At 35.0% G+C, this 24,713-nt stretch overlaps 1 protein-coding gene and 2 long non-coding RNA genes across 24 annotated transcripts in view; all 3 read left to right on the forward strand.

Annotated features, from left to right (window-relative positions):
- The window catches only part of LOC18433624 (P-loop containing nucleoside triphosphate hydrolases superfamily protein), a 34,702-nt gene extending 24,163 nt beyond the window's left edge, over nt 1-10,539 (forward strand). For 7 of the 21 annotated variants that reach the window (XM_088852764.1, XM_020666728.2, XM_088852767.1 and 4 more), the window contains exons 7-9: nt 4,878-5,003; nt 5,091-5,218; nt 10,135-10,539. In XM_088852764.1, coding sequence (XP_088708890.1) covers nt 4,878-5,003; nt 5,091-5,218; nt 10,135-10,305 — 425 coding nt within the window. In that variant the 3' untranslated portion in view covers nt 10,306-10,539. The remainder of the gene's footprint in view (nt 1-4,877; nt 5,004-5,090; nt 5,219-10,134) is intronic. The other 14 variants (XM_088852765.1, XM_011624786.3, XM_088852768.1 and 11 more) reach the window with 3 other exon arrangements.
- Nucleotides 3,508-4,726, forward strand: LOC148779410 (uncharacterized). Its single transcript, XR_016045225.1, has 2 exons — nt 3,508-3,679; nt 3,785-4,726. It is a non-coding gene; the product is annotated as an uncharacterized LOC148779410 (long non-coding RNA).
- A 7,391-nt stretch (nt 10,540-17,930) lies between the features above and the next one.
- On the forward strand, nt 17,931-21,767 carry LOC110007207 (uncharacterized). 2 transcript variants are annotated; one of them, XR_002280875.2, is made up of 2 exons: nt 17,931-18,270; nt 20,724-21,767. It is a non-coding gene; the product is annotated as an uncharacterized LOC110007207 (long non-coding RNA). The 2 variants fall into 2 exon arrangements; XR_016045226.1 differs by having other exon boundaries at nt 17,947-18,270; nt 20,908-21,767.
- Nucleotides 21,768-24,713: the final 2,946 nt, after the last annotated feature.

Raw genomic sequence — 24,713 nt, forward strand, 5'->3', positions numbered from 1 at the left:
TGGAGACTTTATCAAGAGATCATCATCACATACTATACATCATATTACTGGACATTATTGGGAGGATGGTTAATAAGATCGAGTTCCATCATAACACTCTCTTTATGCTTACATATTTGAATGAACCAAATCCATCTCTCGTGTTTCATATTTAAGATCATAGTCCTTGATCAAACCACATCTCCATGTGTATCACTGCCTTAAGTAGTTCATACTCAAGCACAATGAGGCACAAAAACACAGAGTATTCATAAACTAGCTCTGTCAAATTTGTTAGCACCTATCACCTAATGTCCATACACTCCATACATATTCATAAAACAGATAGCCAAATAAAACTAGAGAAATATATGAAATATAAAATAAAAAGTTACTGAATCCTCTTTCCTTATATGACCTTATCATGTAATGTGAGATAGATTTCATACCTCAAAACCATGTAGTGTGGTACCCGGGCTTTCTTGATTCTTTGCTTTTACGTGTTGACAAGCTTTTGTGATCTTGGAAGAGCACGCAACTGATGGAGAATTTATTGGTCATTGGTTTCACATGTCACAAAGTGTCAATCTCTTCGGTACTTGAACGCTTCCTTTCTCACACTGTGAAGAAATGCTCTTCTTCATCCCGTCCAAATATCACAAATTCGATTCTCCCACTGATCTTTAGAGTTTCTATGCTGCCACCAAGTCTCTCTATATATTTTTTCATTTCAAAGAAACCAAGATGCTTTTATAGGTGTTGTGATTCTTCTTCTTTCTACTCTTCCCACATCGAACACTCTTCACATAGAGAATCATAGCTCGCCAACTTTGTATTACCTCTCTCTAAAGTTTTACTATTATAAATCATACTCATTACACACTATAAAACTTTTAAACGAGAAAATGTCTCCATTATGAGGAATCCGAAGATGTGCCTTAACATGCCACATCTTTTCTGAATCCTTTTGAGTATTGAAATAGACTCAAAAATATAAAATAGTTCTCAATTCCATCCCTAAATCACACCATTCAGTGGGTCTGCGATTTAGTGACGTTCATGTTACAATATAATTTTCTCAGTAGAAAATCAGATTACGCACCTCTCAATAAAATATTTGTTTCTTTCAATTCACAAAGGATTTCTTCTTGAAATATTTTCTGCTGAAAACTAGACTCAAAACCAAAGCAAAAAATCATGGTGTGAATCCCAAATAATACTTTTCTTCAGAGAAATAAATAAGTGACATTCACATCATAAAATAAATCATACTGCAGAATTCCAGGATGAACACTATATAGTAAACTTTCCTTTTTAAACCTTTTTTGTTTGAAAGTAGACACAAAATTGCAACAAATATATTTCTACAGGCCTCATCTCACTCTGTTAAGTAGGCTTCATAGATATAGCTATTCACATCTCAATGAAAACACACCAAACTGTAGAAATTTCAGGATGACCTCTCTTCAATACAAAATTTTTATTCCTTACTTCCCATGGATATCTTTCTCTCAAATAAATTTATTAGAAACTAGATTTAGAATGGTAGTCTAAAAACAAAGTGTCGGTATAAAACATTATGTTAAGAGAAATAAAATCATGACTTCTAAGTCATTGAAACAATTTTCGTTGCAGAAAACAACACTTGCGCACGCTTCAATAAAATGACAATATCTTTCAAACCGCAAGGGTTTTCTTCATGAAATTATTTTTTATTGAAAGTAGACTCAATTTGATGAGTTACAGTTAAATTTCAGCTAAAAGTAAAATCAAATGATTGGCGGAAAATTCACGGAACTCAGTGGACAGTTCTTGGATTTTGCAGGGTCAGAACTGACGCCCTTCATTGTTGAGTCCATAACTCTCAATTCCCCTAGGATCTCCTGCTGAAATTTTGCAGATAGATCCTACTCTTAAAACACATAATATCTTTGGAGTATGCAGTAGAAAAATACCTCATTATCTTCATCATATCACTGTTCCAAAATAGCACAGAATACCTATTCTGCAGAGTGCCTTTTCGGTATTTTTAATATTCCAATAATTCTTCCAGCAGTGTATCACTTGACCACAAAGGTCATTGGCTTTCTTGTATCTTATTTTCAACTCAGCAAAATAGTGAAACTAAATGAAATAGGGCATCAAATTGACCTTGCTCTGATACCGATGAAAGAAGGACTTGTGTTATCTAGCCGGAGTATATATTTTTTTTTCTTCTTCTTTTTCTTTTCTTCACGGCTTAGATCACTCACAAGTAGTCCTTTTACAAAAAATCAACTTCAAATAAAATAAAAGAAATAAATCTAGGATCTCAAAACTTGATGTCACATAAAACCTTTCTTTTAATAACCAAAAGAAAGACACAAGCTATGCATGAGAATAATAAAAGACACAATAAGTACATATGCAAGAAACAAAAGAAAGTGTCGGAGATTGCCTCAACTAGGTTTCTTATACCCCACACCTAGTCACCACCTTCCGATGATGTGGGATCAATGGTCAACCTTCAATCTCAATCTTGGGAAAACAAGTTTTAGGCTAAACTCTCTAGTGGAACAAGAACTCCTTTCAATCACAAATTTCAAACTTAGGTAGAACCCCTTAGATAACCTAGTTCAGAGAGGTAGCACCTGCTTTCTACACCCTAAATCCTTTAGCATATCACAACAAGATGGCAGAGAGATCAAGGCTACCATAAATGGGGCGTGCTCCCTCTTTCGATTCCCCTAAGATTTCCAATTGAAGTTTTGCAGGTAGATCTTACTCTAAAAAACACATAATATCACTAAGTTCATGTACAAGCAGTCGTAAGGCCTTTAATGGCTACACACACCCAACAGGGGACCCCCTCATTCTCTACAGATTATTTTCTAGTCTCTTTTTTTCTTTTTCTCCCTCCTCCATACCCAACTATTTCTTTCCTCTCTCTTGTTCTCCCTTCGCTCTCTAGGTGGCATGCCATCCCCCATAAGGTTCTAGGGGTGGCACACCCCACCCTATAAGAGTGAGAAATAGGGGGCATGCTGCCCTGGATTAGGTCAAGGGGAGGTGCCACGCAGTGGCATGCTCCCAAAGGTTCATAAAAGGGTCCAAGAAACCCTAGTTTGTGAGGTATCTAAGGAAGCTTCTTAGCTTATAAAATTCAGCAAGGCCAATAGGATCAGAGTGTGCCATCAGTCAAAAAATTAGGTGTGGGCTATACTAAGTCTTAAGGGGGCAACCCTATGCAAATTCTAGTAAGTCTTCCCGGCTGCTTGTTTTTACTTTTCAGTCTTCTTTGCTTTGTTTATTTGAATTTTCAGGAACATTATTTGTACTAAATTTGATAGTGGAAGCTTGTTTTCCATTCGTGGATTGTGTCTATTCTATTTGGCAGTAAAAACAAAGATCTTAGGTTATATTTAGGGTTTTGTTGGAATGTATTTTGGCACTTGTAAGTGGAATTCATATTCATTAATAAAAGAAAAGATAATTTTTTTTATTTTACTCCCTTGAATTTTACATAGCCATTTTTTCCACTCATTCCAGGTTGAGTTGTTAAACAATGGTGGGTGGTTTACTTCACTTTTCAAGCACCTAGTGGGTGATTTTATTCACTTCTCAAGCACTTCATTGCCCGCCTCTTAGAGTTCATTGTGATCTTTGTGATCTATAGCTGGCCATCTCCATTGTTGATTCTTTTCTTTCAGTTAGTCTCCGGGTAATTCTTTGTAAGGCTATCATTTGCTTGGCTAACTAACCTTGACTATCAATATAAGTGAATCCATCATTGGCTGCTACCTAAGCAAGTGGTCTCACTATGCAGCATGAAGGGAAGTGTTGGTGGGGCAGCAAGGTCTTAAATTGATAACAACAACAAGGTTTCTTTTCTGCTGGAGCTAATTGACATTAATTATTGTATTGCTAATTTGGTGCTGATCCCACTAACTGCATATGAGATTGAGCGGTTCTTTGTTCTTGGAAAGACTGCTGGAGGAAGGAAAGTTGCATGCAACAAATCTGCATGAAAGCTTTTGGTAGCTTCTGTTAGATTGATCCTCTGACCGAAGCTAAAGATCCTCAGGTTCTTAATCCTGAATTCACAATATTGCACATTCATTGTGCCTTGTTGCGTGCTTTTTGATACCCATATCTTTCATGTTTTGAGATTTTTGACTGTTGCTTGGTTTTATTTGTCGTTCGATTGCAATTTCTCATGTATGAGTCAAGAAAGGGGGCCTGTAAACATAGAAACAAAGTTCCTCCCTTAACATATCAGCAGTTTCTTTACTTCTCTTTTTGTCTGTAAAATTGATCTCCAGCTATTAGAATGCCTCCGTCAAATGAAAAAAGCAAATGAAATTTCTTGGCGATGTTCCTGAAATGATCACAATTATTTTGGAGTAACAATGAACAATTTAAATATCAAAAAATTACCTATGCTGATATGCATCTAATATTTTCCCTACCTTGACCTACTTAAGTGATTTCCACAGTGCAGTCAATTCAAACTATGTCATAATTCCAACTTAATTAATCTGTGAACAATGCTACCAGAGACCTTTATTCACAATGTAGGTTATGTGCTCCATCACATATGCAGGTGACTTTTGACACTTGTATTGCCTAAGTTGATATGAAATTGCATAATGATGGAGTCCACCCTCGACCATTCTCAGTTCTTCAATGACTTGAGAATTGTTTGAAATTTTGCTAAATTACACTGCCATGCATTAAGAACTTCATGAGAATTCCATTTTATGTGTATTTTTGTTTTATACATATGTATATCATGTAACATTTTACTCTGATCCAAAAGAAGATTTTGTAGCGCATGCTCTTGCTCGAGATGCCCACACTAACCCCTCTTTCTTTTTTTTTGGGTTAAGTGCCCACACTAACCCCTTGAGAATGTACAGATGACAAACCTGTGTTGGTTGTTACTCATGGTAATGAGCTTGAATTACATGACCGTGTTCGAGTTTGCATGTATCTAGGAGAGTTGCTAGGCATTCCACCAGATAAACAAATTTTTGATATCCCTGGTACTACATTTTAAACTCCTCCCTCAACATATTTTCGAAGTAATATGCTGGTGATGATTTTGTTAATGTTTTATTTATTCTTCGTAGCAGATAATTGTGATGAAGAAACCCAATTGGTGATACTGGATATGTTACGGTATTCTCTTGAGCATGCCGATAGGAATCTACCTTCTCGAAAGATGGTTCGGAGCTGTCTATCAAAGCCACAAAAAAAGGTCAGGGCCAATTGCATTTTGGGTCTATTTGTGAACTTCCAATAAAAGAAAAAAAATAACACCAATTTTTTCTCAAAGTGATTAAAATATCTTTTGACTGATTAACTTCCCCTTATTAATGCTATTATGATTTAGAACTATATAAGATTCTAAGAATTGTTAGGAACAAGGATCATGCTACAACATAGACAGATGTAGTCCACAAGGGCATATCTGTCCTTTATGTAGGCGTTGTACTATGTTTATGTTATATGATTGAAGTGCACAACATAAAAGGTACTAAGGAGGTTTTTATTAGTACTACACATATAAAATATATGAACCGGTACTGGAAAGGTAATTGTGTTGTTTCACTCCTTGAACGTTATTGTGTAGGCCAACGTTCTTTCACCCTTTCTCATAAGATAATCTATTATAACATGGTACCAAAGTAGTGATCATACATTGCTTAGCTTCGCCTTGCTCATATATATGTATATATAAAAGAATGTGTCAGCCAAAGGTCTAATGCAATAGTATAAGCTCAACGGCCTAAATTGAATCTGGGCATATAGGACGCCACAATCATGTTTCCTCTTTGAATTTTAATTTTCTCGATATATCCAAATCACTTGAAATTTGGAGTATCTATTCTTTTAGGGGTATCTTGATCAATTTATTTTTTGTGAATTATTTTTGTAATATCTTTATTAGGTTCTCCTTAATGAGAAAAGTGTATGCTTAAAATTTAAAGTAACTTGGATTTGTAGAAAAATAGTAAAATTCAAATACGAAATATAATTGTAATCGTCAGATTGACCCAGATCCTATCTGGGCCATTGGGCGTATACTATTGCATCAGCTCTTGTGATATATATGAATCTGGGCCATTTTGCCAGTCATGACCTCATTTTGTAATATAATTTTAATATTTTTTTCTATCCATCCAAATCACATGAAATTTTAGGCACCCATTTTTCTCATCAACGTGCACCTAATAAAAATATTTAAAATATAATTCATAAAAAATAAATTGACTAAAATACCCCTGGAATACTCAAAATTTTAAGTGATTTGAATTTGTAAAAAAAAATTAAAATTAAAATACAAAATGCAATTGTGATTATTAGATCAAGCCCAGATTCACTCAGGGTCATTTGGCTTACATTGTAGCTATTAGCTAAAGGGCTAATAGGATCGCAATCTATATATATATATATATATATATATATATATAGGGAAAAGATGGGATTAACCCATAGATGGGATTAGCCCACTAGCTCATATGAACATATGAGCCCAGCGTCTCTGGGCCGATCTGACGATCATGAGTGTCCAGTAGTGTTTAAATTTTAATTTTTTTCTACAAATCCAAATCACTTGAAATTTTAAGCGTGTGTTTATCAAAAATAGGTGAATCTTCTCAATTTCAAGTGATTTGGATCTGTAGAAAATAAAATAAAATTCAAGCACTACCAAACATCCGTGATCGTCAGATCGGTCCAAATTCAATCTAGGCCGTTGGGCTCATATGTTCATATGAGCTAGTGGGCTAATCTCATCCTTTTCCTATACATATATATATATATATATATATATATATATATATATATATATATATATATATATATATATATATACATTTGAGCCTTATCCCAACTATTTGCGGTCGGCTACTGGAATCATGTTCTGCTATTCTGCTCTATCAAGGGTCGTACCATTGGTATAATATAAGTTCAGGATTCATAAAAAGAGTTGGCAAAGTATACCGGCTGCCCTACCTAACACAACCCTTCTTTATCCGGGCTTGAGACTGGCTTGATATATATATATATATATATATAGAGAGAGATATAGAGAGAGAGAGAGAGAGAGAGAGAGATAGGGTTTTACTCCTACGTATGGAGTATTTCCTTATTGTACTCAACATTTATTGAAAACTCATTACTCTTACTTTGTAATACAACATTTTTCAGGCAAGTGTATTTTTTGTTATTAAGAGGGGTAGAGTAGATAGTTTTGTAAGAAACTAGTGCCATTTTATTAGTAGTTTAAAAGCAATTAATACTTTATGTGGGTGATGTCATACAATATGTGGATGTTGTTCTTCTGCACTATAGTTAATAAATACTTTTCTTTGTATCAAAAATTTCTTCTTTACCCTTGATAAATGGTTTAAAATACCCATTGACAAAGAATATACTATATTGTGGGGTAAGGGTATCAAGTTTTGAAAAATGTTGAGTATATTAAGGAAATAATCCATGTGTAGGAGTACCCTAACAAAACCCTATATATGCATCTTTCTCCATCTTCTTATGCACAAGCCTTCACCATCTAAAGTTATTGTTTGCAAAATCCAGGGCTGACTTCCTTACTACTTACTGTTATGTCACTTGCTCAAACATCTTCTAACCCTAATTTGTTGAGCCTTTTGTATCCCATTGAACTGAGTTTTTTTTATGTGTTGAGGGGTTTGCTATCTAATCAAAAGTTTTATGGAGGAAACAAGAGTTTTCTCACTATTTTAGGGTTTTTGGAAAGGGCCACTTGTCTGTTATGCTATTGTGTTTAACTTTACTACGTGTAAAATATGCATTCTACAATATACTATATACTACCATAAGATAGATACCACAATGTTAGACTATACTACACTACTACACTGTACCCCACTGCTATATTATACTATACTTCCATGCTATTCTACCATGCTAAGGAATATGGATCTCTTGTAATTTTAAATCTCGATCCCAAGAATGCAGGAATGAAATTTTTGTGTGGAATTGACTCCACAGTTGGAAGATCCTTATGTCTATGATTTTTCTCAAGCCTTATGCCTCTATGACTAAAGTTTCTTGTATAAGAAATCTCAATTTTTGTGCTATTAGACGTATTTTTGGGCAAATATTTATAGATCTTGAATGTCTTTTGCTGATTTTTTTTACTTCAAGCGCAAAAAAAAAAAAAAAAAGCCTTTTGTCCTAGCTCCTTTTAGACCCCTTTTTTAGGTATTCATACAAGGAGTAACTTGACTTCTTAGGCACAAGCCTTCAACTGCTCTCCTTTTTTTTTTAATTGTTTTTGAAATAACATATGTATTAAAGGGGTTTGGTATCTAATATTCTAATTGGTATTTCAATGAAACATGAAGTTTTGCCCTGTTCAGGGTTTTTGAAAAATGTTTCTTGCCTTAAGCTCGACCATGTCAAACCCATAGTAGACCTGGTTTGTTTTGACCATTCCATTGCCCTCTAGAAGCTTTGGGATCACAAGAATTTTCTGGTTTGTGCGCTCCTATGATTTCTTATTGCTGCTCTATTTGCCACGTAGATGTTTGATGGATTGAAGTACATGTAGTCGAATTTGGACTCGGGACAAATGCCAATAGTCTGGAATTGGGATCGGACTGCAGGATTATGACAGGATTATGGTAGGGGTCACGGTCTATATACCCTGAAATCTAGGGATCTTAACCCCAATATGTGAGGGAGCTTGATCCAAGTTTAGTTAGGATTGATAAGTTGTACAAGAGCAAGCTCCATCTGGATGGAAATCGGGGCCTAATGAGAGCACTAACTAGTATATTAGTATGGTACACACTACTATTCCACACTGCTACACAGTAATATACTGCTTCATTGTACTCCAATAATGTGCTTTTTATTATATTCTACTATACCATACTTTATGTTCCTGTATTTAAATTTATTTTATACAACTTTTATAGTACAAATTATAGTATGTATTATACTCTACTATTCCACACTGCTAAACTATGCTATACTGCTGCACTACACTAGGATCCACACTGCTAAACTATGCTATACTGCTGCACTACACTAGGATCCACACTGCTATCTTATAGTTTATTGCTGTACTGTACTACAATGTTAAGGAATCCTTATCCCCTATAATTTAGGACCTCGATCCCTAATAGGAAGGATCGGGATACCACTCTAAAAAAACAGTGTAGTAGTGAGATTGCCTTCCATTGAGCAGAGCGGTGTTTTGGAGTGGAATCGTCCCCTTGGTTGTGTGATTTTGGTGACTATGGTTTTCCCCATGTCTAATGCATCATCTATGACTGACTTTTCTTGAATTTTAGATTTTTTGTTCTGATGATATTTCATTTTTGTGGCTGAGACCCATGTTTTGGGTACATCTTTCTTGACCAACATATTTTGGTGATATGTTTTGTTTTATTTTCAAGTGCTATAACCACTTACTGTCCTTGCTACTCATATTAGTTTGCAAACTACAGGCCTTACATCATCAATAAATATTTGCGTTGAAAACACTTAAAAAGGTCCATGAGTGAATTTTGACTGTATTTCACTCATGGCTCATCATTGTCTAAATTCCATCAAATAACCGATGATTATGTCAGCATTTGAAAGTATTTGTTTTCTACAAATTAGATTTACTAGAAATTTAGGGTGTGTACATAACCATCACACACCAAAATAAAATATCAAAAGAATAATTATAAAAAATAAAATAACCAAAATATCCTTGTAATATTTTTTGGTGTATTTGGTCATTTTATTATCGAAATTGACTTCATTTATTATTATTATTATTTTCACTTGCGCCTCACTTAGGCGTACACTCCCTCCAAATTTGAGGGTATCCATTTTGTGAAAAAAAATATGAAACTGTAATTTAAAAACTACTAGACAATCATGGCCATTCCATGAATTATTGACAATAATAAGCTACAAGCGAGTACTATCGCTCACGAGTGTCTTTGAATTATTCTCCCATGTACATGTAGTAGATTCAAGCTTTGGAGGTCAATAGAGAAGTGCCCACATATGGTGCATTCACCCTGCGTATGGGTATATGATGTGCTATTCTGTGGATAAAAGCTTTCTGCTCCAATTGTGATGAGTAATAAAACTGGTGTTTATGTGTTATGCATCCCGTGTTTGCAGGTGTCATCACGCATTTGCTGGCAATCGATGTCAAAACTGGTTCTCACTCGCAGCATACTTTTTATCTTGAGTCTTATTCCTTTAGCTTTCTTAATTTCAGACATACATCAAATTAAAGAGCGAAAGGAAAGAAGGGAGTGGAAGGATATTCGACACTTATGGTTAGGCTGAGAAGTCATGGTCATTGGATGTTAACTCTCTCTCTCTCTCTCTCTCTCTCTCTCGCTGTTTGTGCATGTACATACATGCATGTGTGTGATGTTTCTGAATAATAGAGGATTTTCTCTACTGATGTTTCAATCTGCTTATGATTCATCTCTAAATTAAACATGTATATAACTCTTATGCAATCTAAGCTTGTCAATGTGATGACTCCGGATGGTGAGCTTGGATGACTGAAAGAAAGTAGTCAGTTAAGCATTCATGGGGAAACCCACACTCTCTCTGCTAGCCCTGGGCAAGCTCCAACTCCATGAACTTCTACCCATAACTACCTGTGTAAACTCTTCTTAGTTCGTCATCAGCCTCAACAAACCACTCTACATGAAAATCCAAAACAAAAGAACCACCAAAAACAAACTCAACTAGTACCTAAAATCTATGGTGATAAATACCCACCTTTCAATCTCTCAAGAGGATGTTTAAAATCAACAACGAACCACTCTCGATTTGTACACGTTTATGGAGAAGCTAACAAGGAAGCACATGAATTGGCTAAAGAGGGTGTCTATGAGGAAGAGCTCCTGGTGAGTAGCTTTATTTTGATGATCTATCATTGGTAACTGGATTGTTCTAGATGTACTCTTCAATAGGGGTGGCAATGGACCCAGGACCTGAGGAGTAGACCCGATCAGGGTTCGGGTATGGGTACAAAAATTGGACCCAACGGGTTAGGTCTAGGTCTAAATCTTGAATGGGTACAAAAATTGAACCCAACGGGTTAGGTCCGTGTCTAAAACTTGAATCCGAACACTATTCGGATCCCCGGTCTTGGTCCAAGTCTGCATTAAAATCTTGGATCTGAACACTATTTGGATTCGGGTTTGGGTCTATGTCTTGTTCCAGATCCGGGTCTCACATTATATTTTTTGGTTCGAATCTCGGTCTGGTGATTTCAGGTTAGGGTCGGGGTTTGGGTCCTACTTTCCTCGATAAAAAAAAAGGGGAATACAACAACCAACTCAAGAACAAATAACCCAATAAATTCCCCACAGTTAGTTCTACTGAATGATGTCCTCTTTGGATCAAATGCGCTCCCATTTTAGCCCAAGCTCAATTAACATTACCAAAATTCACACCCATTACAAAGCAGGCGGTATCAGCAATTGTACTCCCGAAATACTCGTGGGAGGACATGAATTGCCGATCTCAAAATCTTCAGCGTGTAATATTCATTACTTTTTATCTTAATACAAAAGTTTCCTAGTCAAAAATTTCCATTACTTCTAGAAAGGAAATGTTGGAAAAAGTTTATATAAAGTTGCAATCTTAAAATGTAGAAATACAAATGCACTTAAAAAATGTTGTTTTAATGTTGAGAAATCCTCTAATAGATCATCTCGACATTGAGATATATGAATATGAAAAAAAAAAAAAAAGATTATCAGTCTTTGAAATAGTGTATCTTGCAACACATTATCTAGACGGTCAATTTTCAATATTTCCATATGTTTATAGATCTACTTGATTTTAACTATTTTTTTAATTTAAAATTTTATACTTAGATATGAAAATAGATTTTCAAATAATCTTAAGAAATTTTTGCATCAAAATTGCATGTTATGATAAAATTTATAGGTGCACCTTAATTGGATTGTTTGAGGTTGCAACCTTATAGAAACCACACCCTTTTTTCTTTTCTTTTAGTGTAGACACCTTTTTCTACATCCATCTTAGCGATGGACATTGATGCGTAAGGTAACTTACAAATTTTGGTGAGTCGGCCTGACTCACGATAATTGGATTTATGTGAGAGACTCCCTCTAAGAAAGCATTCTCTACGATAGCTTTCTCTTAGAAAACTTTGTACGACAAAAGTGAATTTTGAATATTCAGACTTTTGGAAATGCGAATAAAGGCATTTTTTGCTTTTTATATATGTGGATTACAAATTATCCATATGTATATAAAGAGAAAAGGGATCTAAAAGGTTGTGTTTTCAATTTTTTTTTTTTAATTTATTTATTTATGATTGTTCGTTATAATAAAAAGAATATGTATTTCAAAATTGGTGTTAAAACTATAGAAATGAAATCACTTCTTGCATTTCAAAAATTTTAGAGATTTGAACCTTGATTCTTTCATTGACAAAACTAGAATTTATTGGTCTTTTCTTCCTTACCAGGCACATATTTTATTTATATCACATATTTTATTTATATTTGGTTTGTACTCTTGCTCAACATTAAAGATGGCCAACAATTATCAAAACTAATCTGTCAATAATTTATGAAAATCCAAACCCCATGGATGACAGCGAGAGATGGAGGGGATTAATTATGTAAAAAGTTTATATAGAGCTAAGGCTCTAAACAATCAAATTAGAGCCCACCTCAAAAATTTCACTAGAAGAGGTTGTTTTGATGCTCAAATATCCTAAAATTGATTATCTCGATATCAAGATGCATGGACATGAGAAAACAGTGGATTTCAAGTTTTGGAAATACTGCATTTTCTAACATATTTTTAGACCATCAATTTTCAATATTTTCAAGTTTTCATAGATTTGCTCGATCTACACTATTTTTTAAGCTTTAAATTTTATAATTAAAGAGAAAAATATATTTTAAGGATATCACAAAGATTTTTTTTAGTATCAAAACCATATTTCTCGATACTATTTGAAGGTAGGTTCTAATTTGATTGTTTAGAGCCTCGACTCTATACAAACTGCACCTTTATATTATTATAAAAAAGTAATTACATTATTGCTTGATTGCACATAAATATGAGTTCACATGTACTTTTTACACTTTCATTTTAATTCACATGACTTACAATAGTGATATTCAACTTTGGTGCACAAGCTGCTCTTGATGGCCTAGATCTAATTATGAGCGAATTTTTACAGTATTTCACTCATGGTTCACCTCCATCTAAAGTCCATTAAACAGTCACGATTGTTTGATAATGTTTGAATTTGAAGATTTTTACTATAAATCAGATTGACCTAAAAGTTTGTGGATATATGCGCCTTAGTGAGGCGCACCTAAATAAAATATAAAAAGAGAAAGTATATAATGAAACCATTTACCTTTGCTACAAAGTGGTCACAATAAATCTTGACCATTGGATGTGAAATTGTGTGGCTACATTTATTTTATTGACCAAGTTCAAAGTTCAAAAGATTTTTCCTCAAACTTGGTGACACACACATGCTATCAGATTTCACATCGAATGGTTGTAAGTAATTGTGACCTCCATATTTTAAAAGTAAATGGTCTCATTGTATACACTCCCATATAAAAGATAATCCAAATTAAAGTGATCAAATTACCCTATAAATACTTCAGGGGTATTTTCATCATTTTATTTTTTTTGAGAATCAGTTTTTCAATATTTTATTTAAGTGCAATTTAGAATGTACATATGCTCTAAATTTCATATCAATTTAATTTGTAGAAAAACTATTAAAATTTAAATCCCCTTAGATAATTATGACTGTATGATGGATTTTAGATAGTGATGAGCCATGAGCAAAACATTGTTAGAAATTTGCTCGTGAGTATTTGTAAATGTTTTCCAAGATATATATATATATATATATATATATATATATATATATATATATATATATATATATATATATATATATATATATATATATATATATAGCAGAGTACGAGGTCAACTTGCTAGTTGACAGCTATAGTCAACGCCTAATGACTTAGATTTATGACTGCATTTCGTATTTGAATTTGATTATTTATTATTTATTATTTTTACAAATCCAATTCATTTAAAAATTTGAGCGCCTACTCTTAAAAATAGGTAAACCTAATAAAAACATTAAAAAATATTACAAAAAATAAATTAACCCAAATACCCCTGAAAATTATAAGGGAATTTTGATCAATTTAGTTTTTACGAATAAGTTTTTTTAACAATTTTATTAAGTTAATCTTGATGTGAAGAGTTAACTCTAAATTTCAAATAATTGGATCTAGAAAAAAAAATTTAAATTTAAATACAAAATACACTTGGAACCATCAGATTGGTCCAGATTCAATATGGACCATTGGGCTTATACTATTCCATCAGCTAATGGACTAACAAATAAATATAGAGAAAATATCTTCATACCCCCTATGTTTAAGTTTCATATCTCAATAAACTTAAGGTTTCAAAATATATTTTGGGGCATAGAAATTCTAGGTTTTTATCTTTTAAACCGCTATACCAACTTTACCCACTTTAAATCTATTATTTTAGCCTAGAAAAATCTGAGAAAGACATGCCTTTTCTAAACCTCATCATTTCTTTCTCACGTGATGCTCACTTCAAATTTTTCTCTCTCTCCCTCATGACTCTCCCCAAACCGCTTCTCGCTCTCTCTCTCTCTCTCTCTGTATTCCTCCCACTCTCTCTAATGTAGATAAAAATTAGGAAAAATTCATAATTGTAATTTCGTTTTTTTTTTTAAATTTATCATTTTAAAAATGGGTAAGAAAGGTAAATCTTGGCGTGAGTTAGTTTTTTTAAGCTCATCTTAGATTTAGTGAGAGATTTAATGGGATTTAAATATGAGAAAGATATGAGAACGATAAGGGGAGTACGTAAAGATGGAGGGAATTTCCTTGATTCAAAGGAGCTCACATGATGTGTAGAGAGAGTTTAAATGAACTAAAAAAAAAGAAGAAGAAGAAGAGAGACAATAGGGAGATGAAGAGAGCAAACATAGAGAGCGTGGGGGAAAATGTGCATGTTAGAGAGAGATATCTTTTTTTAATTATTGTTTATCTTTTTTTAGTCTATTTAAAGGGAGATATCCCTTCATTGTGAAAGATCAAATAATGAGAACTGATAAAAGTTGATATTATGAAAAGATCTGAATTGAGTAAAGTTGATATTGTGAAAATATTTGAATTGAGTAAAATTAATCTTGTGAAAAGATTGTTTTTGGGGTGGATTCTCTTGTAGACCTTGAGAGATGATATATTCTCTCAAATATTTTTATTTTATATTTATATTTTTTTGGTTTATTATTTCTCTCAACATCAGTTGGTATCAGAGCAAGTAAGATCTAGATATCCAACAGTTATGATGTCATCAAAACCTACTCTTACATTCGAGGATATATTATTGCAACTCATGGATTATATGGGTCAACAAATTCAGGAGAGCTTAAATACAACGTTGGAGGGTATCTAACAAAAAATAAGTGAAAACAATCATGGGATACAACGGTTGGATCTGAAGTTCCAACAGTTGGAGGACACCATTCATCAAGAAGAGGGCGCTCACAACCTCAACTTGGCGTCAAATCTCACCGTAGAGACAAATCAAGCTTCTCGACCGACTCGGCTACTGATCCAAAATGTCAAGAAGAAATTTCAAACAAGATTCGCATCCTATAGAGTAACCATGAGATTTCGGTATCAAAATCGATCTCCTAAAATTTCATGGTAAGCTCCACATTGAAGCGTTTATTGATTGGTTAAGTCCAGTTGAGAAGTTTTTTGAATGGAGTGAATTTCATGGTAAGGTTAAACTTGTTGCTACCAAGCTTCGCGAGTATACTGCAGCCTGGTGAGAGCAAGTTTAACAATCTTGAATTTGCAGTGGAAAAAGAAAAACTACTGATTGTTAAAAAGATGAAAAAGAAATTTAAATTTTTTTTTTCTTGTGGATCATGAACAAATTTTCTTTCAAGAACACCAAAATCTTCGACAAAATAAGAAAAGAAAATAGAAGATTATACTAGGGGAGTTTTATCGATTAGTTGCTCGAAATAACCTTCAAAAGTTGAAAAGACAAAAAGTTGTTCGATATGTAAAATGACCTTCAACCAACTATTAGGGATGACGTTTTTCTACATCAACCATGGACTTTAAGTGGAGCTTTTCAAGTTGATTTACAAGTAGAAACTAAATATTAAGGGAGCAGCGATAAGCGATTTTACTCCCAAAAGGAAGTTTCACGTCAACCAATATTTAATGAAGAGAAAAGGGATACAGCAAAGTTCATGTGTTATTGATGCAACAAGCTAGGGCACCGTGTCTATGAATTTCCAAAAAAAAGGATGGAGGTAAACTTGGATAAGGAAGTGGGTAAAGTTCCAGAAGAAGATCAAGTTTAAGAGATTGTCCTACATAATGATGAAGGGGATCAACTTTAAGTCAAGCTCGAGATTGAGCTTCTCCCAACCGGGGGAGAATGATGCAGATAAAAATTAGAAAAAAAATTAGAATTGTAATTTTGTTATTTTTTTAATTTATTATTTTATAAATGGGTAGCGTGAGTTTTTAGGAAAGGTAAATCTTAGTGTGAGTTAGTTTTTTTTAAAGCTTATCTTATATTTAGTGTGAGATTTAAGCAGGATTTAAATATGAGAAAGATATGAGATTTAGATATAGGAAAGATAAGGGGAATAGGTGAAAATGAAGGGAATTTTCTTGATTCAAGGGACTCCACGTGATTCAAGGTTCGATTTAAACTGTGATAAATTGAAATCACCTAATGTTTTTAAACCAAATCCAAAATTTCATTTCTCATATGTAGTTTTCTTTTCTATTTTCTCTGTCTGTGATTTCCTCTCCCGTTTTTGGTGTTTTATTAAGGAAAAAAGTAGGGTTTTATTGGAACATTTCGATTTGGGATTTGAATAAAAAATGTTGGTTTGGTTTTGAGAAAAAATGAGTTTATTATTGATTTGGGGTTAGAGTTTATTGAGAGATCGTGGGTTGGGCAACAAAGAAGAACTATGTGTGTGGGTCTGACAACAAAAAGCTTCACAGTGAGAGAAAAGGGCAATGGAGACAGGAGCGCGAGCAAGACAAAAGGCTTCGTAGAGAGATGACAAGAGGTCTCGCAGGGCATAGGGACGGCGAGCGAGAGAGATGGAAGCTCGCAGTACAGGGGACAAAGGGCTTGGTAGAGAGAGGACAGAGGCTTCATAGGGCAGAGGGAGTGCGAGCGAAAGAGAGGGAAGTTTGCAGTCCAGGGGAAGCAGGAAGATAGGGGTAGGTTGAAATTTCAGTTGCTTCGAAGTTTTTGTTTTGCGCGCGAGTTGTTTTTTTATTAAATCTCAACCTCTCGTTTCATCTCATTTAAGCAAATAGACGAACGGTGCATAGAGAGAGAGATGGCAAGGAAGAACTCACCTGGTTTGTTAAAAAACTGCGTGTGTGGGTCTGCCAGCAAGAAGCTTCATAGTGAGAGAAGAGGGCAATGGAGACAAGAGCTCGAGCAAGATAGAGGACTTCGTAGAGAGAGGACAAAAGGCATCGTAGGGCATACGGACGGCGAGCGAGAGAGATGGAAGCTCGCAACGCAGGGGATAGAGGGCTTGGTAGAGAAAGGACAAGAGGCTTCGCAGGGCAGAGGAAGGGCGAGCGAAAGAGAGGGAAGCTCACAGTCCATGGGAAGCGGGAAGAGAGGGGTAGGTTGAAATTTCAATGGCTTCGAATCTTTTGTTTCGTGCGCAAGTTGTTTTTTATTAAATCTCAGCCTCTCGTTTCGTCCCATTTAAATAAACAGACGAACAGTGGATAGAGGAGGGAAGAAATCACTGTCCCCTATCGCCTATAGGTGTTAGGAAGACTTTTATATATATATATATATATATATATATATATATATATGAAAAAGCTTAGGAACGCTGGTACGCGTATGCCTTAGCGGTGCGCCCTTGAACGGCGATGCGTTAAAACCCTCGCTGAAACCTCACTGAAACTCTCTCTCTCTAATCGAAATTAAAACCCTTGCTGAAACTCTCTCCCTCTCTAGCCTAAATTGAAACCCTCGTTGAAACTCTCTCTCTCTCTAGCTCGCTGAAACTCTCTCTCTCACTGAAAGGGCTTTCTCGCTAGAACTCTCTTTCTCTAGCAATATTTTGGCGAAAGCCTCTCTAACAAAAAAAAGCCGACTCTCGTTAGTAAAAGGAAGCCAACTCTCGCTGAAAGCTGACACTGAAAGGTAATTTCTTTCTTCTCTCTCTTAATCCCCCTTTACTTTCAACTCTTCTCTGTGATGACTCAAGCCAGTTTATTCTAATTTCTCTTCAATTAGATGAAATTCTATTTTCTATATGGATATGACGATTCCCCTCATAGTTGGAAAACAAATTGAAACAAATTGTAATTTTCTTTGTTTATTTTTATTGCTTTACTTTATGTCTATGAGTAGTTCTCCGTGTCTGCCATAATGGGCTTCATACTGTTATGAAATGGTTGTGAGATTTTGTTTTCTTTTCTTTTTTTGCTTTTTAATGTTTTAGTAAGAGGTATTTTTTTCGTTTGAATGTAAATTTGTTAATTTTGGTATCACACTGATTTAGCCCATTTAATCAGCGTGGTTAAATATTATAAACCACAGAAATGGTGCTGATGCAGGTTAAATTTTTAAATCTTGAATCCAAGAATCGATTGAATTGTCATTTAACATCTTCATGAAAAATCAATTGAATTTACTCGTTGTTTATTTATGGTAATACGATAAGGTATTGTAAGAAATCTGTACTTTCTCCTATGTGAATTGATTAACTGGTTCAGATGGGTGCTTAGTTGGGCTGTATGGAAGAGAGTTTCAACGAGAATGGGGAGAGAGTTTAAGCGATAAAGGGCTTTCAGCAAGGCTTTTAACGCATCGCCATTCAAAACGAAATGTGAAATGTGTTATCTCTGCCGTTGGGCGCACCACAAAAAGCATACGCGAACCGGCATTCTTAAGCTTTTTCCATATATATATATATATATTTATTTATTTATTTATTTATTTTTATTTATTATTATTATTTTTTCGACTCTATAGATGTTCAAAGGTGTTTGAGTTGTATAGAGGTTAGGAGTAAACTACTCAACACAAACCCAATTCATTGTAATTTATTTTTTTTCTAGCATACAGAAGTAGAGATAACTTTGTTCCCCAGATGTGTGGTTCTCTAGTTATCTTCCTTTATCTGTAGTTGTAATAACAAAATTTGTAATACACATTTTGGAGAAACACCAAGCCCCCACTTCGGGTATACCAAGTAGCCCCATTTCTATCCTTTCACTCTTATTTCATTTCATTTGTTAATTAGAATAGTTTTCTCTTCTACTAAGCTTTAAAAAACCATTTTGCATGTTTTCCAACTTTTCCAAATTTCTCTTTTCAGATTTTTGTGACTCATTAGCCAGACGCAGCCAGTGTGTCTGTGAGGAAAATACCTTTTACATGCCATTGTTCAAATGCAAACTTAGGTAGGGGAAGGCTGTTTTTTCTCAACGGTAGGCCATTAACATAAATTTCTAAAGTTTTTGGATACTTTTAAAAAGGTTATGTTACGGTACATACACATGTGACCATTTACTAAATGTATCAACATTTTTCGACACTAATTACCCTTATTTCGTAGTACAATTTTTTTTGAGCAATAATATTTTTCGTCATTAGGAGGGTAGGATAGATATTTCTATGATAAGTTAGTAGTATTTAATGCTCCACGTCACACTCATGTGGATGATGTAATTTTCCACTATAATTAATAAATGCTCTTCTTTTTATCATGAATTTCTATTTTTCCATTGAATAATTATCTAAAATACCCATAGATAAGAGGTTACTACATTATAGGTTAAGTGCATTAAGTTTCAAAAAATGTTGAGTATATTTAGTAAAGGCTCACATGTATGTCTACCATAACATAATCCATTTTTAAATAGTTGAGGTTTATATATGGTTGGTGTCTTAAATAACAATAGCAAGGTGTACCCCAAATGATGCCGAAAGATGCAGTTTAAGTGCTAGAAATCTCTATGACGATCTACAAATCTATTTGCATATCTAATTATGAAATCTAAAGGTTAAAAAATAGTATAGACTAAGAGATTTAGGAGCACTTGAAAATCTAAAAAATTGACAGTCTAGACAATACATTACAAAATGTATTGTTTCTAATATTTGAAAAACATCCATACATCCCAAGGTTTAGATAATTTATTGGAAGGTTTTCAGTGTCAAAAGAACTTTTTTTAGTGAATTTTTCAGATGCGCCTAATTTATTAGTCTAAGGCTGGCACCTTATAAAAAATTTCTTTTATTTTTCTTAAGGATGCAATTTCCATAAAGCTTAGACTCCATGAAAACAAAATAAATAGTCAATTAGAATCCACATCTGAAAAGCACTTTGGGCATTGAACATCTCCATTATGGCTCTAAAATCAATTTTCAACACCGATTATGAAATTTGAGGTTCAAAAAATGGCATAGAACTTGCAAATCTGTGAATACTTGTTTTTAGAATGAAATGGACAGTCCAGATAATCTGTTACAATGTTCATGTTTTTTAAGGCTTGAAATAATATAGTGTGGGCTGTTCTTAAAGGCTGCGTATACACAAAGGGTGCACTCTCATTGAGGGTCCACAATCCCAATTGTCTTTTCTTTAGGAACTAGGTGCCCGCTCCGGAAACCTCAAGGATGGATACATGTTTTCTGAAAATGATAGCACAACTGTACATGTGAAAGTGTGATAGCTAAGCAAGAGTGCGTAAATCAAGTAAATGAATGTGGGGTACTATTCGTACCGAGCAACCCTAACAATTAGTGAATACTATGCATGTTGGTGCCTAGTGAGGTGCATCCTTGGTTAGAAACCAACTAAAGGTTCGGTTCAAGTGAAAGGCACACCTTATGCAGGGCTGGGCGCACCTGGAGTCAAGTGTGGCTCTTCTCAAAGCACAATTCAAAGTGGGGGGTATAAGCCCTTTGTTCTAGGTCAACCAAGGGGGCAGAGGAAGATGCAGGAAAGTAGTAAAGCTATGCTACGATGCAAAAATAGAGTAGTCCGAGACGACTGAAGGCTGACGAATATGGCAATGGCGCCAACAAAAGTAGCAATGACATCAAGATCAAGACCACTAGAAACCCAACAGACAATCCCAACTCTGACGTGGATGCGGAGCTCGTCGGTGGCAGTGAGAAGGGCGTCAAGACACCCACCACTTCGAACGTACTGGAAGAAATGGAGCAGGGCAGAGAAAGACCAGCGATAGTGTCAATGGCACCAATGAGTGTTGCAGTTCCATTGTCTCAAAATCTCCCAAACTCCAAACAAAAGGAAGAGAGGAGCCCCGGGAGGCAACGATGGTTTTTTGGGGGCTCAGGAGAATGGCACTATTGCTGGTTGCAGTACTGCAACTATCAATGGCGTCCTGACCTTGGTTTCCAGAGAACCCAGGAGCAGGGGTTGAAGTAGCCAGGCGTGACTGAAAATGGCATCAACACCTTTCCATGTGGTGTTTGCTCGTATTAAACCCCAAAAGCAGTGAAAAGAGGCTTGGAGCGAGCCAAGACGAACTCCGAGTTGATGGTGGCCCATTGGTCACTTCAACGACTAAGGTGTATTGGAAGCTTGATGGGCCCCATTGTGGGCGTCATGTTGTTTATATTAAAAAATACGAGCAATGAACGTGATCCTCACCTTGGTTTAAGGTGTAAACTCATGAAAAGGAGTTGATATAGAAAGGTTCCCATCAAATTACGTTCTAGACGAGAGTATAGCAACATATATTTTCTCACTCAAACTGTCGGTAGAGCCAGTTTCCCACACACCTTAGCCTTGGAGTTCGAAAGAAGTTTCGCAGTATTTAATGAAAATAATAGGGTTTTATGAAGATTTTTGAAAAATAGGAAACCTAATAAAGGCCATTAATGAAGCAAAAGAAAAAGAAAAAAAATGATACCTTAAGCTAGGCCCCTAGGCCATGCGCTCGAAGTCGGTGCCGGTTTAGAGACAGTAGTCACACAGCTCTTCCCGGTCCTTCAGGTTTCATTGGACAAATGAGTGTAGGTGGAAGAGGGTCTGGTACGTCCAGTTTTTGCAAAACCGGCTGATCTAACCGCTAACCGTCTGGTTTTTTGGTTTTGGGCAGTTTTGGTGATCAACCAGTTTTTTTAAGTTTAAATAACTAATACGTCACATTCCTGTCAAATACTTTAGATTGATGTGTTGGTTAGTGTGGATGGTTAAAGTTTATAAGGATGATGGTTCGAATCAAAAAATTACTTACCCCCAGGAATTCATTACATTGGTTCAAAAAAATTACTTGCCCACAATTTGAAAGTTCTCGTAAAGAAATCATTGTTATTAAACCCACTAACCATTACACCATTTACCATTTAGTTGCCTATTAGACTCACTAATCAATAACCATTTACTATGTACTTACAAAAAGAAATGGCCTATATTGTATATAAGTTAAGTTTTTCTTCATTTTTTTTAAAAAAAGAGATTGTCATGTCGATTTTTTAATACTATTTTAATATTCTTTACATTATGGTACAGATTAAAAAACAAATTGGTTATTGGTACTCACTTTTATATTTTCTCATATTTTTCAAAAAAATATAAAAATATCCCTAGGCACAAATCGATTCGTTAAAATCCATTTTTTTCATTATTTTTCGACTTCATTTAAGTGTGTTTTGTTTTAATCACATTCTTTATATGTTTTTTATATTTTAGAAGATTTTTTTTGTATCTTTTTTATTATTTTCAACATTTTTTTTGATTGCTTGGTACTTGCCTGGTTAGAGCGGCTGAATCGGCCGGCTTACCGATTAGACCAGTTAAATCACTTTCGGGCCTAAGTCCGGTTAACCATTTCAGTTCGATTTTGCGAACATTGGGTAAGTCAAATTATCCAGACCACCTTCGGCTTGGAATGAATTGGATAGAGTTCCTAAGGTGCAAGACTTGGGATTCTGATCCAGTTTTGGGGTTGGATAGGTTTCGGATTAGGCCTAGTAGAGCTTACTAGCACTTAGTGAAAAGTTTTTTGACCTTTTGCTTGAGGGGGAAGCTCCTTATTTATAGATAGAACTATCTCATACTCACTATTGATAGTTTTTGGATGAAATCTGGTCCCTTCATGTGGCATCGCACTTGCATCACCAATGGTGATGTATTAACATTAATTGCCATCAACGTCATTTAATGATCAGGATCATGTGATCTTGGACTGGGTACGCTTTTGTGGCCCGACGATAACGGCAATGTTGTTAGTGCCATTCGAAACTTCTCCTTGACAAAAGCTGCCATGTGTCTATCTCGTAATATTATTCCGTACATTAAACTGACCAATCAGGTTCCATCGCCTTTTGGAGTGTCATTGGCACCATTTCCAATGACGTCGTTGGCAGTTTACCATTAGGCGTCTCCGTACAGATGTCAACTAATGTGACATTTCATTCGACTAATATGAAGATGGCGCAACTGATGAGGTTGTTAGAGCCATCCCGTACTGACACCTAACGTGTTCATTCGTACTAACACACGACACCTTTCCGTACATCCATATTGTCTCATCGTGTAACTTGTCAGAAAGTGTCGCCATTGCCGATGGCGTCGACACTTTCTCGTTGGGCCTTTTCCATCCGTTAGGCTATGGACACTCCGAAAATGTGATGCTTATATTGATTAAAAATTTTAAACAAACATTAGACTCTAAACAAAGAGCAGAGGACATCACACTCGGGGACAAATTCGCTTATGCATTCTATATCATAGAAACACAGGTTTTTTTTATAGCATATACTGGCAACGGACAAGTTCTAGAGATTTAATTCTCTGTTACAATTTATAACATCTAAAGAAAAGGAAAATAAGCTGAATACCCTTGATTCAGGCCTTGAAACCTATAAATTCGATTCTAGAAAAGAAAATATGCAGTTATACATAAATAGAAACAATATCATGAGCATATGGGCCCATATACCTGAGATTAAACGACGGGGTACTGTTGTATGACCTATTCTTCTTCGAGATCGGGCTTCAAGTAGGTTTGTAAGACTATAATATATCTCTCTATCTCATATGTGAATCAAAAAATAGTCATATGTGGGACTGCCTCTAAACGTATTGTAAATTCAGTCACTCTCTATCTCTTTCTCTCTAACACACTCGTGTTGATTCGATCCTCTTACTCCAAAATAATCAAATACCTCTTTGCATCAAGGAATGATGTCAAGGAATAACGATCAACATCAATTGATAATCACAAAATCTTCAGTCTTCATCCACTCGCTGATCTGTATCCTTATCTTCACGTTCTAATCTTCAAGATGATAATCATGTAATTTGAATGAGTTTGAATGCACACACATGTATCTTCTGATGATAATAACAAATATTAGTCAATGCTTATCTTCATAATATTCAATTTCGAATTCACAGATCCCAGATCCAGCAAGGACACCATGTGAGAAAAATAAGGGATTCTATTATTCTTTATCGAGTGTCAGTTAAGCTTCTGCAGCATTGTCTCGACACGTCTTTGTATTTCTTCAACCACTTTCAGATGGTAGATCCATTCATTATGAAATTTTGGAGGGATAAAAGAAGACTTAGAGACGAACCAACAACCCAAGTCTCACTT

Source organism: Amborella trichopoda, chromosome 12, assembly GCF_054954075.1.
Source record: "Amborella trichopoda isolate Santa Cruz 75 chromosome 12, AtrichopodaSantaCruz75HAP2 v2.0, whole genome shotgun sequence".
Lineage (NCBI taxonomy): Eukaryota > Viridiplantae > Streptophyta > Magnoliopsida > Amborellales > Amborellaceae > Amborella > Amborella trichopoda.